This window comes from Labeo rohita, chromosome 9 (genome assembly GCF_022985175.1).
Source record: "Labeo rohita strain BAU-BD-2019 chromosome 9, IGBB_LRoh.1.0, whole genome shotgun sequence".
Classification (NCBI taxonomy): domain Eukaryota; kingdom Metazoa; phylum Chordata; class Actinopteri; order Cypriniformes; family Cyprinidae; genus Labeo; species Labeo rohita.
This window is the reverse complement of record NC_066877.1, coordinates 25,427,501-25,443,230: the sequence shown is the minus strand read 5'-3', so window position 1 is coordinate 25,443,230 and position 15,730 is coordinate 25,427,501. Positions and strand designations below refer to the sequence as shown.

Sequence of the window (15,730 nt, the reverse complement as noted above, 5' to 3'; positions counted from 1 at the left end):
ATTCTTTTTTTTTTTTTTTTTTGCGAATTTTAAATATGTATAAATTAAACACAAATGGGAAACGATCTGGCTTTGCAATAACAAAGTATACTTAAATTAATCCACTAATTCAAGATAGACTTAATGCCTTATCCAGCGTGGCGTAATTAAATATATATATTTATTATTATTTTGACAAATACTTTTTAATAAAAGCATTTTTAATTGCAAATAATACAGAAACCAGGGAAATGTTGTGAGGTAATAATGCAGCATATCTAAGAACTTTAATGGGGTTATATAAAAACAGTATTTATTACTTTTTTTCTGAGGAATTTAATTTTTTTTTAATCCTTACAATTAAATAGGCTGTTTTTGCTGCTTTAAAAGGATACACTGTAAAAAATAAAAAACACAATTTGTTCAGTCAACTAAAATAAGTTTATTCAACTTGAAATGTTAAGTTGTACTAAGTAACAACGTAGACATTTGTGTTTGCTAAACTTAACAGATGGGTAAGTAACCCAGCTGCCTTAAAATTTTAAGTTGATTCAACTCAAATATGTGAGTTGTCACTTAGTATAATTTAACGTTTCAAGTTTTGAGTTGACTGAACTTATAATTTTAAGGCAGCCAGGTTACAAATTATTTTAAGTTGACTCAACAAATTGTTTTTTACAGTGTAGTTCGCCCAAAATTTAAAATTCTGTAATTAATTACTCATCTTATGTTATTCCAAATCTGAGAGATTTCTGATAACATTAAGGTTGAACCATTAATGTCACTTGGACTATTTCAACAATGTCTTTACTACCTTTCTGGGCCTTGAACATGGTAGTTGCGTTGCTGTCTATGCAAAGTCAGAAAGCTCTTGGATTTAATCAAAATCTTTGTGTTCCAAAGATGAACAAAGGTTTTACAGGTTTGGAATGACACAAGGGTGAATAATTAATGACAGAATTTTCATTTTTGGGTGAACTGTCCCTTTAAATTCTGTGTAAACACCCTCTTTGCATGTGAAATGGGAGACAACCTTCACAGTTTGTGGTAGGTTTGCTATTTGGTCCAATGTAGTTGTTGCTGCCTTGACCTTCAATAGCATTCCTCTGCAAAGGCTGGATTAGATTGTGGCAGGTTCATAGAACAATTCTCACCGAAATGTGACACACAGACAGTGTAGGTCAGACTGAAATAATCAAGAGACCTCCATATCTTATTGTTATATGCCAACTGGAATAATAACATTTTCTTTTCTACCCCCTCTATATTACTTCAACACGACTGGCCGGTCCAAGTTGCCGACCACCGATTAGGCATCATTGATGTGCAAATGTGGGCGGTCATGTGTCAATGTATTCATCTGACTTCAGAAAGTTGAGGAAGTTCAGAAAGAGAAGTTTTTGTAGCTTGCAGCATTTCAATAGGTGGTCTGTTTGGCCTGGAAAAGTTTTCAGTTTTAAAACTCTGGGTATGTTTACATTAAACCCTTTTATTTCAAGAGATCAAAGCCTTTTTTTCATGATATGACTACCATTTTAAGAAACTCAAAGCGGGTGCTGTGTCGTTATATAATACCATATTGAGAGCAACCTGATACTTATTCCCTTCAGAGAAAATCCTCATTTTTTCATTGCATGTTATACGTGACAATCCCCTCTAAAATCATTGCCAGCATATCTATAAAACAGCAACAGCAATAGCATGCTGGTATTACAAGGATTCTCAGATAAGTTTAGATATCTCGGGACATCATTTGGATGGATTTTTGGTGGGGGTGTAGGTATTTGTTCTGTTTTTTTGGTCTTCATGACTAAGCTTGCAAAAAATAACACCAGCATGTCTATCTACAAGGATATCAGTGTATCACTGCAAACACATGTATGCGGAAATGAGAATTACCAGGTTTCTGAAAGTCTGGAGACTTATCCAACAAACATTGAGGCGATTTCACCAAAGGTATTCACTATTTCAACAAAAACCTGTTCTGTGTTTAGTCCAGTGTAACAAGATACAAAATGAGTTGAAATGGTACTGCACTGTAAATTTTAAAATGAATTTGCATTATTTGTGTTTACTATTATTCATGTATTATGTATAAAATAATCTTATACTGTAAAACTTAATTTAAGCAATGCATTATAATGTGCAGTATAAAAAACAGGTTGCAATTTTGAAATTTGCTAAAGATTTTTCACTTTGTGGGCATTATGTGATGACAAAAGGGTCATATAAATGTAAAAAATAAGAGAAATAAACATACACAACGAAATATTTACGAATAACCAATATAGTGCTGATAGATCATACATTAAGGAACCTAATTTCCATTTTTCCAGAACTAAGACACAATCCTGCTAATGAATGGCACTATCCATAGACGTACATGTTTTCAATTCATGTTTATTTATATAACACTTTTCATGATGCATATTGTCTGCATTAAAATTAAGAATAATTTGTTGGTGAAATGTACAGATCCACAATAATATAATTCATGCTGTAAGCTAATGACATGCATTCAAGCATAAACGATGAACACAATAAAGCAGTTAATTTGAAGGTGAAATTAGAGTCTGTCTTTTCAGAAGTGTTTTCAGTCAATAGGATGACAATTAGGTGTCCGTTTATGCCCTGTTTTATTTAAAGAACAGGGATCTATTAAAGTCTGATCTTGTTTGTGAAAGTGAATCATGGCACAAGCAAAGGAGATCTCTGAGGACCTCAGAAAAAGAGTTGTTGTTGCTCATCAGGCTGGAAAGGTTTACAAAACCATCTCTAAAATGTTTGGACTTCACAAATCTCCGGTCAGACAGTTTGTTTACAAATGGAGGAAATTCTAGACCACAGTTACCCTCCCCAGAAGTGGACGACCAACAAAGATCACTTTAAAGCAAGATGTATAAAAGTTTCTGAGGTTGCGAAGAACCCCAGGATAACTTCTAAGCAACTAAAGGTCTTTCTCACACTGGTTAATGTTGAAATTCATGAGTCCATCATCAGGAGAACAATGAACAACCATAGTGTGCATGGCAGGGTTGCAAGGAGTAAGCCACAACTCTCCAAAAAAACACTGCTGCCTGTCTGCAGTTTGATAAACATCATGTGGACAAGTCAGAAGGCTGTTGGAGAAATGTTTTGTGGACGGATGAGACCAAAATATAATTTTTGGTTTAAATAAAAAGTGTTCTGTTCGGAGAAAGAAAAACACTGCATTCCAGCATAAGAAGAACCTTATCCCATCTGTGAAACCTGGTGGTGGTAGTATCATGGTTTGGGCCTGTTTTGCTGCATGTGGGACAGGACAACTTGCCATCATTCTGAATTATACCAGCAAATTCTAAAGGCAAATGTCAGGACATCTGTCCATGAACTAAAATCTAAAAAGAAAGTGGGTCATGCAGCAAAACATTCTACCAAAAAATGATTAAACAAGAACAAAGGTAATGTTTTGGAACGGCCGAGTCAAAGTCCGGACCTTAATCCAATTAAAATGTTGTGGAAGGACCTGAAGCAAGCAGTTCTTAGGAGGAAACCCACCAACATCACAGGGTTCAAGTGTTTCTGTACTAAAGAATGGGCTAAAAGTCATTGTGCAGGACTGATCAGCAGTTACAAAAAAAGTTACCTGCAGTTATTGCTTCAAAAAGGGGTCATGACAGATACTGAAATTGAAGATTCACATACTTTTGCACCTCGCAAGTATTTAACACTGGATCACTTTTCTCAACTAAATGACAAAGTATATATTTCTGTCTTGTTTCTTTGGTTGGATTTTCTTTGTCAACTTTAATCTGATGATGTTTTACGTTATGTTTATGTAGAAATATAGAAATTTCTAAAGGGTTCACAAACGTTCAAGCAGCGCTGTATTGTTGCTCTGTGTCTTTGACTATTGCACTTTTTGCGGCATCTCTCGATGGACATGCTCTCCTTGGAACATTGCGTTCAACTTCAAAAATGTTATGTGTGAATGGCCCCTTAGTAAATTCCGCCTTTTGTTATATAAAACCACCGTCTATAGTTACCACATTTGGATCTTAAGCATTTATAGGCCACATCGAGACTGAAAACCACGATTTAAGAGCTAATGTCGGGTATGGAGTGTCCTTGCATGTCCAATGCTGAAAACCTAATGCAAAGTCCTAACCTGTTAGGCTGGAATTACAGTAATCTGTCCCGAGAGGAGTGGTGCCACAGAGCCATTGTCTACCTTCCACTCACCCAGCCATTGTAATTGTCTTGAGATTGTTTGTCTCGTCTGTAGAACATGTTCAGAAACCAATCTCTAGTGGGTAATAGTGCTGTTGTTTAACCACCTGCCCCATTTAAGAGACCTTGAGAAGAAAAAAGAAGAAAAGAAAAATAATGTTGTTCTTAAACTCCACGCCTTTACCGATGTGTCTCCCTCAACCTAATTGGTCTGTGATTTTGGAGGCATTGATGCCTGAACCGTTCTGTCATGTCGTTGGAGCCTCTGTCACCACAGACATAGAAAGTGGAGGTTGTTGGAGGTGTTCACAAGTGAGTCTAACCTTGGAGTGCAAGGTTTACGTTTGCTAACCGTGAATGAAATGGAACTTGGTAAGTGGTTTGAACTGATAGCAGCAGCCCTTATGCTTCTGCTCGGCCTTTCCTGTCCATTGTAAATGCTGACGTGTTACGCTTCAATGACCGTTTGAAATTGCCAGCGCAGGTTTCTCTCATTGGCTTTGTGAAAGGTGCTCTTTCAGGTCTTTGCCTGACTTGAACCGGCCCTCGATTTGCGGCCTCATCCCCAGAGTGCCCTGTCCTCTCCTTTGTTGCGACGTGGCATTTCTTGGGGTGCTCATTGTCTTCCCATTTCTATAATCAGAGTGCAGTCTGCGTAAGAGGATTTAGATTTCTGTGGCTCTCTCTGCTCATGCAGTGACAACAGGGGATGCAACAGCAGGGAAATCACACAGTAGGCATAAGGAAGGAGACCAGAGACAAAACAAAAGCAAATTCGGACTATGTTCAGATAAGCTCCGGCCTGCATCTTCTGATAAGATTCTCTGAGCTCAGATGAGAAACGGTCTTTGGAGCGGAGAGATGCAAAATACAGACGAGATGACTTTGTCTCTCACAGGACAGGGCTAGTGCTATCAAAAGCAACGTCACAAAAACATAAGGCTACTAGGCCTACAGCGGTCAATGGTGATCCATATTCACTCTCTCGTATTGATCCCAGAGAGGACTGCAGCTCTTGTGGAATTGGATTAGTTTCACCTTGATTCTTTTCAAAACTGTTTCTCGTTGATAACTTTTTCTGCCTCACACTGCATAATACACTCCTTAATCTTCCCCCTAACCACATTTAGGATTATTATTGTTAAATTATTTCTGTATTTAGCGATAAGCTTAAAGCAATTAATTAAATAAACATAGAGGGAAATTCTGCTATAATTTTGTTTTTTATATAATGATTAAAGAGAAACATTAGGGCAATGTTAAAACCCATGTGGATTAGGGTTAATAGCTTTTCATTTGCATAGTGTTGTAGTTTTGTGATCCCTGTTTGAATAATTTTAATCATCTGCATTTTGTATGTGTATAGATGCTTCTGATTACTGAACTCTGGAGGGGAAGAAAATGCATTTAGAATATTTTAATGACATCATGAAGGCAGATTTTTAAATCAAATGCATATTTAGTTATTGTTTTCAGTTGTGTTCGTGATGATTATAGTAAATACTGATTGTTCTCATTTACAGTAATTCTCACATTGACTGTGTTTACATGCACAGCAGTGTGCTGATACTTATCCAAACCTGCTTATTCTAAAAACCTAGTAATTAAAGAAAACAAGTTTACATGAGATTTGAATTGATTCTTTCATATTGAAATGTCAGAACGTTTCTGAAGGAGTTTATATGCAAAGCGAATTCGGAGAACTGGGCAGAAATCCAGGTGTATAATCCTTAAACAGTTTGTGACCTTCACCCAATCGAAACAACACAGTTTAATTTGTTTCCATGACCTTATACACTTTCAGATTATTAATCATAATTGGTGTAAGATTTTGCATGTGAACTGTGAACTCTCAGACTGTGAAAATTTGGCAGGTTTCTGCAAAATCATTATTTTCAATTCTACACATCCTCTCTTGCGTGATCGTTAATTAAATATTTTGGCAAATTTGATTATGCTTTCAGCTGCCGATAAGAGTGTAGTACCCTCAGCCCTGTTTAAATCCATACTTAAATCATTTAACTACATCCCCGTATAAGCATAGAAAGTGTGCAGGTTCAATCCGGGCCTGGTTATTTGCTAGCGTTTGTGTGATTTGTAGCTTAACAATGGCAGTCTTGCAATCAATACCCGCAGCAGCATGGCCAAAACCACCCCTTCTGTCTTCCTCTCTGCGTGTAGCATTAAGAACCAGTCAGTTGTAAATCTTTGAGAACAAAAAACATAATGATTATGATTTATGTCCTCCAGAGCGTCTTGGATGCAGACTGTTGAATCCGTTCTTGTCCCTCGGATCTGCTGGCTAACGCATTAATCTCTTCCGCTGCGTGTTTGGTGAGGAAAATGCAATAATCGTCCATCAACCCTTTTCTGGCCCGGCCCTCATATTTATCCCTTTTTATTGCATATGGATTGCTGGACGTCAGACAGGCTTGATGATGTGTGGGAGCTGTCCGTGCATATAAAACCTCCGTTTATATAAAACTCACCGAGGCTTAGAAGTCCGTCAGAAAGGGCACTTTATGATCAACTCCTGTAAGCGAATGAAAAACAAACATTCAGATAACCTCAACACGGTGTGGTGGTGGCAGCTCATTTTGTTGGTTATCTTAAAAATTACTGTGCAGGGGAACTGGAGTGATTTATTTTATTCAGGTTTAGGGGGTAACGTATCTGAGCCCTGCAGGGCTTACAGCTGAACAGCTGAGTCGGTTTGTTTTTGCAAAAATCAGCTTTTTCATGCTGAGCCTGACACTTAACTCCGGTGTGGTTTGGGGTAACTCGGGTGACTCTGAGGTTATAATGACAGTCCTTCAACCTGCACAATCTAAGCGATTTGTCAGCGCATGTGTTTTATGAAAGATTCAGGATAAAAGACAAGCATAACCAAACGTAGATTTTCATGGTGGTCCTAGCAAAGTTATGCAGGTCATTTCTGGTTTGGTAGTGGTCTATCTGCCAAAATTCTAGTTAAATAGTTTGGCTTTTCTGATGAAACTAATTGATTAAGATCAGCTGGTTAAGCTAATTAAGAAACATGGTTCTTACATCAAGATCCTGTGGATTCAAAGTACAACATATTATGTAATCTTATGTAGACATAGTCTTGTTCAAGCAACAGCATAAAGAGAAACATTAGGGCAGTGTTAAAACCCATATGGATTAGGGTTAATAACTTTTCATTTGCATCATGCTAACTAGAGTAGACTGTGACAGTTGTATTTATAATATCTGTTTCTCCCAATGTGGATTTGACTAACCAAAAAAAAAGAGAGAGAGAAAAAATCAATGAAGTGGCCAGGTTGAGTTTTAATAGTTTTAAGTTTTTTAATCAAACATAAACTTTAACACCTTTTTATATTTTTATTCACCTTTATATATAAATATATATACACCTTCTATATCTATCATCTATTGCTGTAGTGTGTCAGTAGGAAATATGAAGAGTTCAGATGCAAAAGCCTCTAAATCCATCTGACATTTTTCTTTAAAATAAGCATTTTATCATTTTATTGAGCTGAGGCTGGGATTTAGCGAGTTCGAAGTAAAAGTATTTGATGGATGTATACTATGTGTCAAAAACATTCACACAGCATCATTATCTAATTTTTGACAGAGGTGGCTTTTAGCTGGTTTTGCATCTGGACTCTTCATATCAGAATGCATGTTTGGAAATGTACACTGATATATCTTACTGACACACAACAGCAAAAGATAGAAATAACTGTCTTAAAACCATTTTTTGCACACTTTTTCACACACTGTATATACAGTACTGTGCAAAAGTCTTAGGCCACTAGTATTTTCACCAGCTAAAAAATGGTTTAAAGTAAGTTATTTCTATCTTTTGCTGTAGTGTGTCAGTAGGAAACATCAGTTTACATTTCCAAACATTCTGTTTGCCATTAATTGTAATAATCTATAATAAAACATGAAGATCTGATCTCATCATCATCCAGTCTGTCTCTGGAATGACATGAAGAAACAGAATAACTGAAACAGACTAAATCCAGAAGAACTGTTTCAACATCTCCAAGATATTTCAAGTAACCTACCTGCAAATCTACCTGAAAAGCTCTGCACAAGTGCACATAGGGCAAAAGCTGCTTTAAATGCAAAGGATGGTCACATCAAATGCTGATTTATTTTAGTTAATAGAAGTTCATTGATAAAGAAAATCTATTTATGACATTGTTTTTGATAGCATCCTCATTTTATGTGCCTAACTGCCTAAAAATTTTAACAGTACTGTAGCTTTGAAGGTATAGGTCTCTTAAAGCATCTTGGAGATGTTGCCACAGTTCTTCTGGATTTAGTCTGTCTCATTTTTTCTGTTTCTTAAGAAAGACTGGATTGAATGATGGAGAGATCAGATCTCTGTTTGCACAAGGAGTCTGACAACAGCCTGTGCTCCACACAAAAATCTTACTGGATTATTACAATTAATGGCAAAATGAATGTTTAGAAATGTAAACTGATATTACTTACTGACACACTCCAGCAAAAGACTGACTTTAACTGACTTTAAACCATTTTTTAGCTGATGAAAATACTAGTGGCCTAAGACTTTTGCACAGTGCTGTATATGCAATGCCTCCATTGCAATATGATTGATAGGAGTGGTTATGTTCGGCTGTGATTGGTTGTTGCGATAAATCCCGCCTCTTGTGTTTGTGCGCATTCTGCATTCATGAATCGGTCTGAATGAAGAATATAATGGCATTAATAGGGACACTTTAAAACTTCAATTTAAAAAAAGTAAGTAACCAACTCCCACACTTAGATTTAACCACTTTGTTACGTCAAAATAAAGCTTAAACGAAAAATTAAAAGTTGCGATTTTCTAGGTCGATATGGTTAGGAACTATACTCTCATTTTGGCGTGATAATCAAGGATGATATTACGCAGCCGTCAACTCTGCCGGCTAAAACTCTACATCTACACAAACTTAGTGCCGGTCACTTTCAGGCGCTGCGTAATATCATTGCGCCTGCTGCACCCATGGTACGACAGCAAAGTTCCTTGATTATTACGCTGGAATGAGAGTATACAGTAGTCAACATTTGAAGTGGATCAAAACCTTTCATCAAATTTGTCCTAAAACCAAAAACAATACCCATTCTTTTCTTAGGAGAATTTTGATGAACTTTTTTGATCCACTTCAAATGTTGACTACTGTAGATCCTAGCCATATCAGCCTAGAAAATCGCAACTTTTCATTTTCCGTCAGTCTTAGTACACAATATAACTACAGAAGAGTCAAGTTGTAAATAGGAAAAATATCGTCATTATATATGGTCATTTTTGAGCGAGATGCTATCGGTCTAATCAGATTCAATGGTCTATGCTAAGCTATGCTAAAAGTGTTACCGCCAGACCCAGAGATTGGCGGAATGGATTTGAAAACAGTAAAACTTGACTGTTTAACTCTAGGGGAGTTGGACAATGAGCCTATTTCAAAAAAAGTGGAGGGTTCCTTTAAGTGGAAAAATATACTATACCAAAAATGCTTATAATGTATAATAAAAATATATTTACATTTCTTAAGAGAGAAAAAATATACATGTAACAATACATTATATTTATTGAAAGTTTTTTTTCATATGGTGTAAATAAAGCCCTATAAGTTTCAAGTAAATAAGTTGGGTCATAGTAGTTTGCTGACATAAAAGGTAGGAAACCTCTGTATTATATTATAGACTGTGAGCTGTCTCACTTTTGACCTACAGTAATGGATCAATAAGCTTCAAGCTTGTGCTACAGTTTTTTATATATATAAAGAAAAAGACTCCGTCTCATCCTTCTCAGTCGTTAATCACTGTCTGTAAGACAGCTAGTTCTTGATGTATGATATCCTGTAAGATTTTTTGTGATTCTCTCTGAACACTTTTTATCAGAGTCATCAAAGGCCATAACCACATTTTAACACGGGTAAGATGGATGCTTGTGGATGAGGTAGGCTTATAGTACAGATTGTGTTTGTTTCCCTGTTATTATGTTCCCATAAATAACGCCTGAACGATGCAGCCATATGGTTCCAATCATTCGGTTTGTTAATATATTAATTCAGCACCATAGCAGAAGCTTTTTCCCCATTTTTCCCCCCTGTAAATCTCATGCAAACGCATTCCTTACATTTATTCAATTCATGTTATCATGTGAATGACGGATTGTTTTGGATGACCCCAGCATCTGGATGACTCCATCTGCCCCGACAGATTCGGACTGTATGATGTGGTATTTATGGATGTCTTGTTAATGGAAACCACTTTCACCGCTGCTTTGACCTATGGTTTGAGAAATCTGCAGCTGTGTTTACATTTTTCTGTAGTCAAATTCTTCTTATTTTTTTATTATACTATAATAGAGAAATTATGTATGTATTAAGTATGTATAGCCTTATATATTCGTTTTAGTGTTGTATATTTATGCGATTTAATATATTTAATACGAATCATATGAATAATGTAAAATACACAATATTTTCATTATATAAAATATTTACATTTTTATTTCAAAGTGATTTACATTTGAAATCAACATATTTACTTTTTTTTAGTTCATGCATTCTCTTGCATTCATTCATTTGGTTTTTGAAGTTTAATTTTAAGAAGTACTTTGGATTTTGAGTTGTTTTTGTAACTCAGGACTATCCAGTTTGTCATGCATGGTAAGATCTGTGCTTTCTTGCTTATTAGGAAAGTGAAACTTGATTTGTAGTACTGACAACATTTGAAAACTGCATTATGTAATATTAGGCAAGGATTTCTATGTTTTAACTAGACATGTCATATCCAGAATACTGCTGAGAGATCCTATTTGGTATGGAAGGATAACAAATCTTTTTATCACTTCCTTTTACAGTGAAATCCCATTTACTAAGCCACATTAAGGTCAACAATAGATCAAGTGGTTTTATATTTGCATAATGCCCTTTCTGTCCCATGTAATTCCCTCTTCAATAGGGCCAGTCGGTGCTGTAAGTGTGTGCCAGGGCAAATTGTTTTGATTTGCGAAACTTTGTATCAAACAGCGCTTTTATGTTCTGAGATTCCTCGGGTAAGCAGAGTTTTGACTAAGTGTCATGTCGAATTAGGATCAGTATCCTTGAAGAGGCCCAGCTACCTCTGAGCATAGCTCTCTGCTCCTCCTCGCATGTTCTTGTGAGCTCATGGGAAGAAAGTACATTCATTTTCCTGGATTAGTGACCTCCATTGTGAAAGTTGTTTTTGTAATACTTAATCCATATGTTAACCTAAACCAGGAGTTCTTTTAATGGATTTTAATGTTATACGCTTTGAACTTTTAAGGTTTGTCAAACACAACTACTTCTTTACTGTATCACTAAAATGCCTACATTTTCTTTTGTCTTTCAGCTCTAAGTCCTTTAATCTCCAGTTTCTCCTTTCCTGGTGTAAGAGACTACTCTCAGTTGACCCTTGACCTCACCAGGAATGAACTTATAGTGGGAGCAAGGTAAAAACTTTAAAAAGCTCATATAATATCTAGCCATAGCTTGGAATGATGCATGAAATTTATCCATCGATCCATTCGATTTTGGAGAATTATTTTCTGTGCATCAAAGCTGTATTTATTTAGTTAAAAATACAGAAAAAAACAGTAATATTGTAAAATATTTTTGCAATTTTAAATAGTTTTAATATACTTTAAAATATAATTTGTTCCTGTGATGCAAAGCTGAATTTTCAATTCTTCAGTGTCATATGATCAGAAATCTGATGTTCAGAAATCATTCTAATATGCTGATTCATTATCAGTCCTGGAAACAGCTGTGCTGCTTAATATTTTTATTTATTTATTTATTTATTTTTGGAACCTGTGATACCTTTTTCAGGATTCTTTGATTAATAAAACATTAAAAGGAACAGCATTTATTTAAAATAGAAATCTTTTCTAACAATATACACTACCGTTCAAAATTTGGGGTCAGTAAATTTTTTCTTTGTTTGAAAGAAATTCATACTTTTATTAAGCAAGGTTAAATTTAAACATCAAATGTGTTAAATTGATAAAAAAAAGTAAAGACTTATATTGTTAGAATAAATGCTGTTCTTTTTTAAATTTTTTAATTAAATAAAAAAGCTGAAAAAAATCAAATTCCAAAAAATATTAAGCAGCACAACAGTTTCCAAGATTGATTATAAATCAGCATATTAGAATGCTTTCTGAAGGATCATGCTTTGCATCACAGAAATAAATTCTAGTTTACAGTATATTAAAATATAAAATTGTTATTTTAAATTTAAATGGAACTTTGATGAGCATAAGAGACTTCTTTTTTAAAAAAAAAACATGAAACATGAAAAATCTTACTGATACCACCCTTTTGAACAGCAGTGTGTATATATATATATATATATATATATATATATATATATATATATATATATATATATATATATATATATATAAATAGTGTAAAACCAAAATTTTCACTACAGGTCTCAGACTTTTGGACCCCACTTTTTTCCCTTGACATATTAAGGGTACATTTTCATTTCATCTCCAGTGGATAGATCATATTAGTCTAACTTTTTCAATCTCTCTTTTATTTTATCTGCAGAAACTACCTCTTCAGGCTGAATCTAAACAACATTTCACTAATTCAGGTAAGACCTTTACTGCTTATTTATGGCCTCTACTAGATCAGGATTCCTGTTTGATGTGGCCTTTATGACTTAGTCTAGAGCTGTCTGTCAGGCCTTTGGGTGTTAGAGAGGGTTGGCTTATGGTTATTGATAGTGAAATGAATAGGTCCGTTCCCAAAACCGCCTGGACGGACTTCAAAGAAAGCAGCACTGCCCGGCACTGAGAGCGAGGGGCGTCCTTAGCGAAAGTACCAAGTTTCTACTCTGGCTTGGAGCTAAAACCTCTGAGAAGGTCAGCCAGGACTGTCTGAGGTCTAAATAAAGCAGTGAAATGAGACTGTGGTGGCTTTCCCACCTGTTGCTGCGCTTGCATAGATCTCTTTTATTCCCCCAGTAATCTCTGTGCCGTGTCTGGTAGATGTACCAGACATTCATTGAGTGCTCTCACTCGCAGACCACTCGTAATGTTTCATGCATGAAGCAACTTTTGGTTGAAGACTGAACGAAATTTCAAGTATCAGTCGGTTTCATTCTCTTTCACCTTAGATGCTCAGCACACATCTGGATGCACAACAAATAGGAGCTAAATAAGCCACTCCATTCACCTATTCCCTTGTCTGCGTCTAGTGTTTTGTTTCAATGACGTTACTAAATTTGCAGCCGTTTTCTCCGCTGTCCCAGTGGAGAGGATTAGGTGCAATTTCATTTTCCTCCATCTCACCTTCGCCTGTGTGTCTCTCCTGGGTGATTCCAAACTGTGAATAAACAAGGCCGATCTTTCTTCATTTCGACTAACTGGAGCATCACAAGTGGAGGCAACATCCAAATCAATGAGCAGCATTTTGCCAGCTTTTGAGAGTGTCATTGCCTAAACTGCAGAGGGAAAAATTAAAATGGGCAGATGTTAAAGGATGATGAATGAGACACTGGTGACAGAATTGACCTGACAGCACTGAGCATGGCCTTCTGAATTGTAACCAATTCATAAAACACCTTAATTAATACACTTAGAGCAGGTTTACTAAACAGGGCAAATTAGCGTTAGAGCGCAATTCCATAAAAGGGCTGGGGGTGATTTACTGACAATGCACACATTAAAGAACACAGACGCAGCCAGATAATTTCCATAATGACCAGCGCAGTCTACCAAGAGCAGCGCAAATTAGCGTCTGCTTCAAGACATGCTTTTTTGGGCGTTAAATGATGGTGGAAATACCAGTAAATCGATGAACGCAAATGTTAATAAAATGTGTTGTGTGATTCATTTTAATACTCTCCTCCCATAAATTTCGCGTCTGAAAGGGAAACTCCTATAAATGCATATTCAATAAGGTGGCGCAAAAATAACTGTGTCCATGCTTTTTCAGAGCTAATTCTTCACTGCGCGTCTTTAGTAAAGCCTGACAGTACTATTTTAATGCCAAAAGATGGTTTGCGCTGGTTAAAGCTGTTAGTAAATCTAGCCCTTGGTGTTACTAACAGTAAAGCCAAGAAGTGGAAAATCAAACAAAATTATGAACTGTGCATTGATGAAAAGCTTTTGAGTTTATACTGCAGTTCAAACGATTAGGGTCAGTAAGATATTTTTGAAAAATATGAATACTTTTATTCAGCAAGGACATTTTAAATTCAAAAATGACTTTAAAGGCTTTTACACTGTTACAAAAAAGCCAAAAATACTGGTCTTTTGAACTTTCTGTTTATTAAAGAGTCCTGCAAAAATAATGGCTGCTGAAATTTCAGCTTTGCCACAACAGAAATTACATTTGAAAATATATTGAAATAGAAAACAGTTGTTTTAAATTGTAATAATATTTCAGTACTACTGTTTTCACTGTATTTTTGATCAAATAAATGCAGCCTTAAATGAGCTTAAAGGAGAAGTCCACTTCCAAAACAAAGATTCACATATAATGTACTCACCCCCTTGTCATCCAAAATGTTCATGTCTTTCTGTCTTCAGTCGTAAAGAAATTATGGTTTTTGAGGAAAACATTTCAGAATTTTTCTGCATATAATGGACTTCATTGGTGCCCCAAATTTGAACTTCCAAAATGTAGTTTAAATGCAGCTTCAAAGGGCTCTAAACGATCCCAGGCGAGGAAGAAGGGTCTTATCTAGCGAAATGATCGGTCATTGATTTCGAAATGTAAATTTCTATTTTTTTTTTTAAACATTTTTTAAGCACAAAAGCTTGTGTACCACAGGCTCTAGGATGGACATCCAAGGGTCATTCTTGAATGATTTGTTCATTTGTAACAAATCTTTAATGTGACTCGGGAAGAAACGAGTCATCTCGGGGAGTGATTCGTTCAGTCGTGCATGTGCAACATCCTGTTCTGTACTGGAATTAGTTCACCTATTTCGAGTCTTCGGGTTTTTCAAGTCTTCCGTTCATCTTATGGGTCTGTCACGTGATGCTGATTTTGCTAAAATGAACGAAATGACTCAAAAAGATTTGTTCATTTTGCTGAATGAGACTCAAAGGTCAGTCGGTCAAAAGATCTGAACTTCCCATCACTGCTACAAATCACGTCTTCGAATCACCACAAGTTTATCGTCTGTGTACTCCGGCGCAAAAAGGTAGAGTATGTCGAAAAACCCCATGTTATTTTCTCCTACAACTTCAGAATCGTCCGACATCATTGTACCTTTTTGTTTGTAAACAGCGTTTGACTTACTTGCACTTTCTTAGTCTTTGCGCATTTGCTTTGTAAACACTGGGTCTGTAGTTCCGTGTGACCTTTCAACGTGATTCAAAAGTACATGAACGTGCATCCCAGAGCCTGTGCTACACTTACTTTCCGAAAAAAAATGACCGATCGTTTCACTAGATAAAACCCTTCTTCCTCGGCTGGAGTCGTTTACAACTGCATTTGGGATCATTTGAAGCTGCATTTAAACTACATTTTGGAAGTTCAAAATCGGGGCA

The 15,730-nt window shown here is 36.0% G+C and overlaps 1 protein-coding gene across 5 annotated transcripts in view; it reads left to right on the top strand.

Moving 5' to 3' along the window:
• The window catches only part of sema5ba (sema domain, seven thrombospondin repeats (type 1 and type 1-like), transmembrane domain (TM) and short cytoplasmic domain, (semaphorin) 5Ba), a 229,475-nt gene that overhangs the window by 129,638 nt on the left and 84,107 nt on the right, over window positions 1–15,730 (top strand). For all 5 annotated transcript variants that reach the window (XM_051118512.1, XM_051118514.1, XM_051118510.1 and 2 more), the window contains 2 exons: window positions 11,566–11,665; window positions 12,774–12,819. In XM_051118512.1, the coding sequence (XP_050974469.1) occupies window positions 11,566–11,665; window positions 12,774–12,819 (146 nt within the window). The remainder of the gene's footprint in view (window positions 1–11,565; window positions 11,666–12,773; window positions 12,820–15,730) is intronic.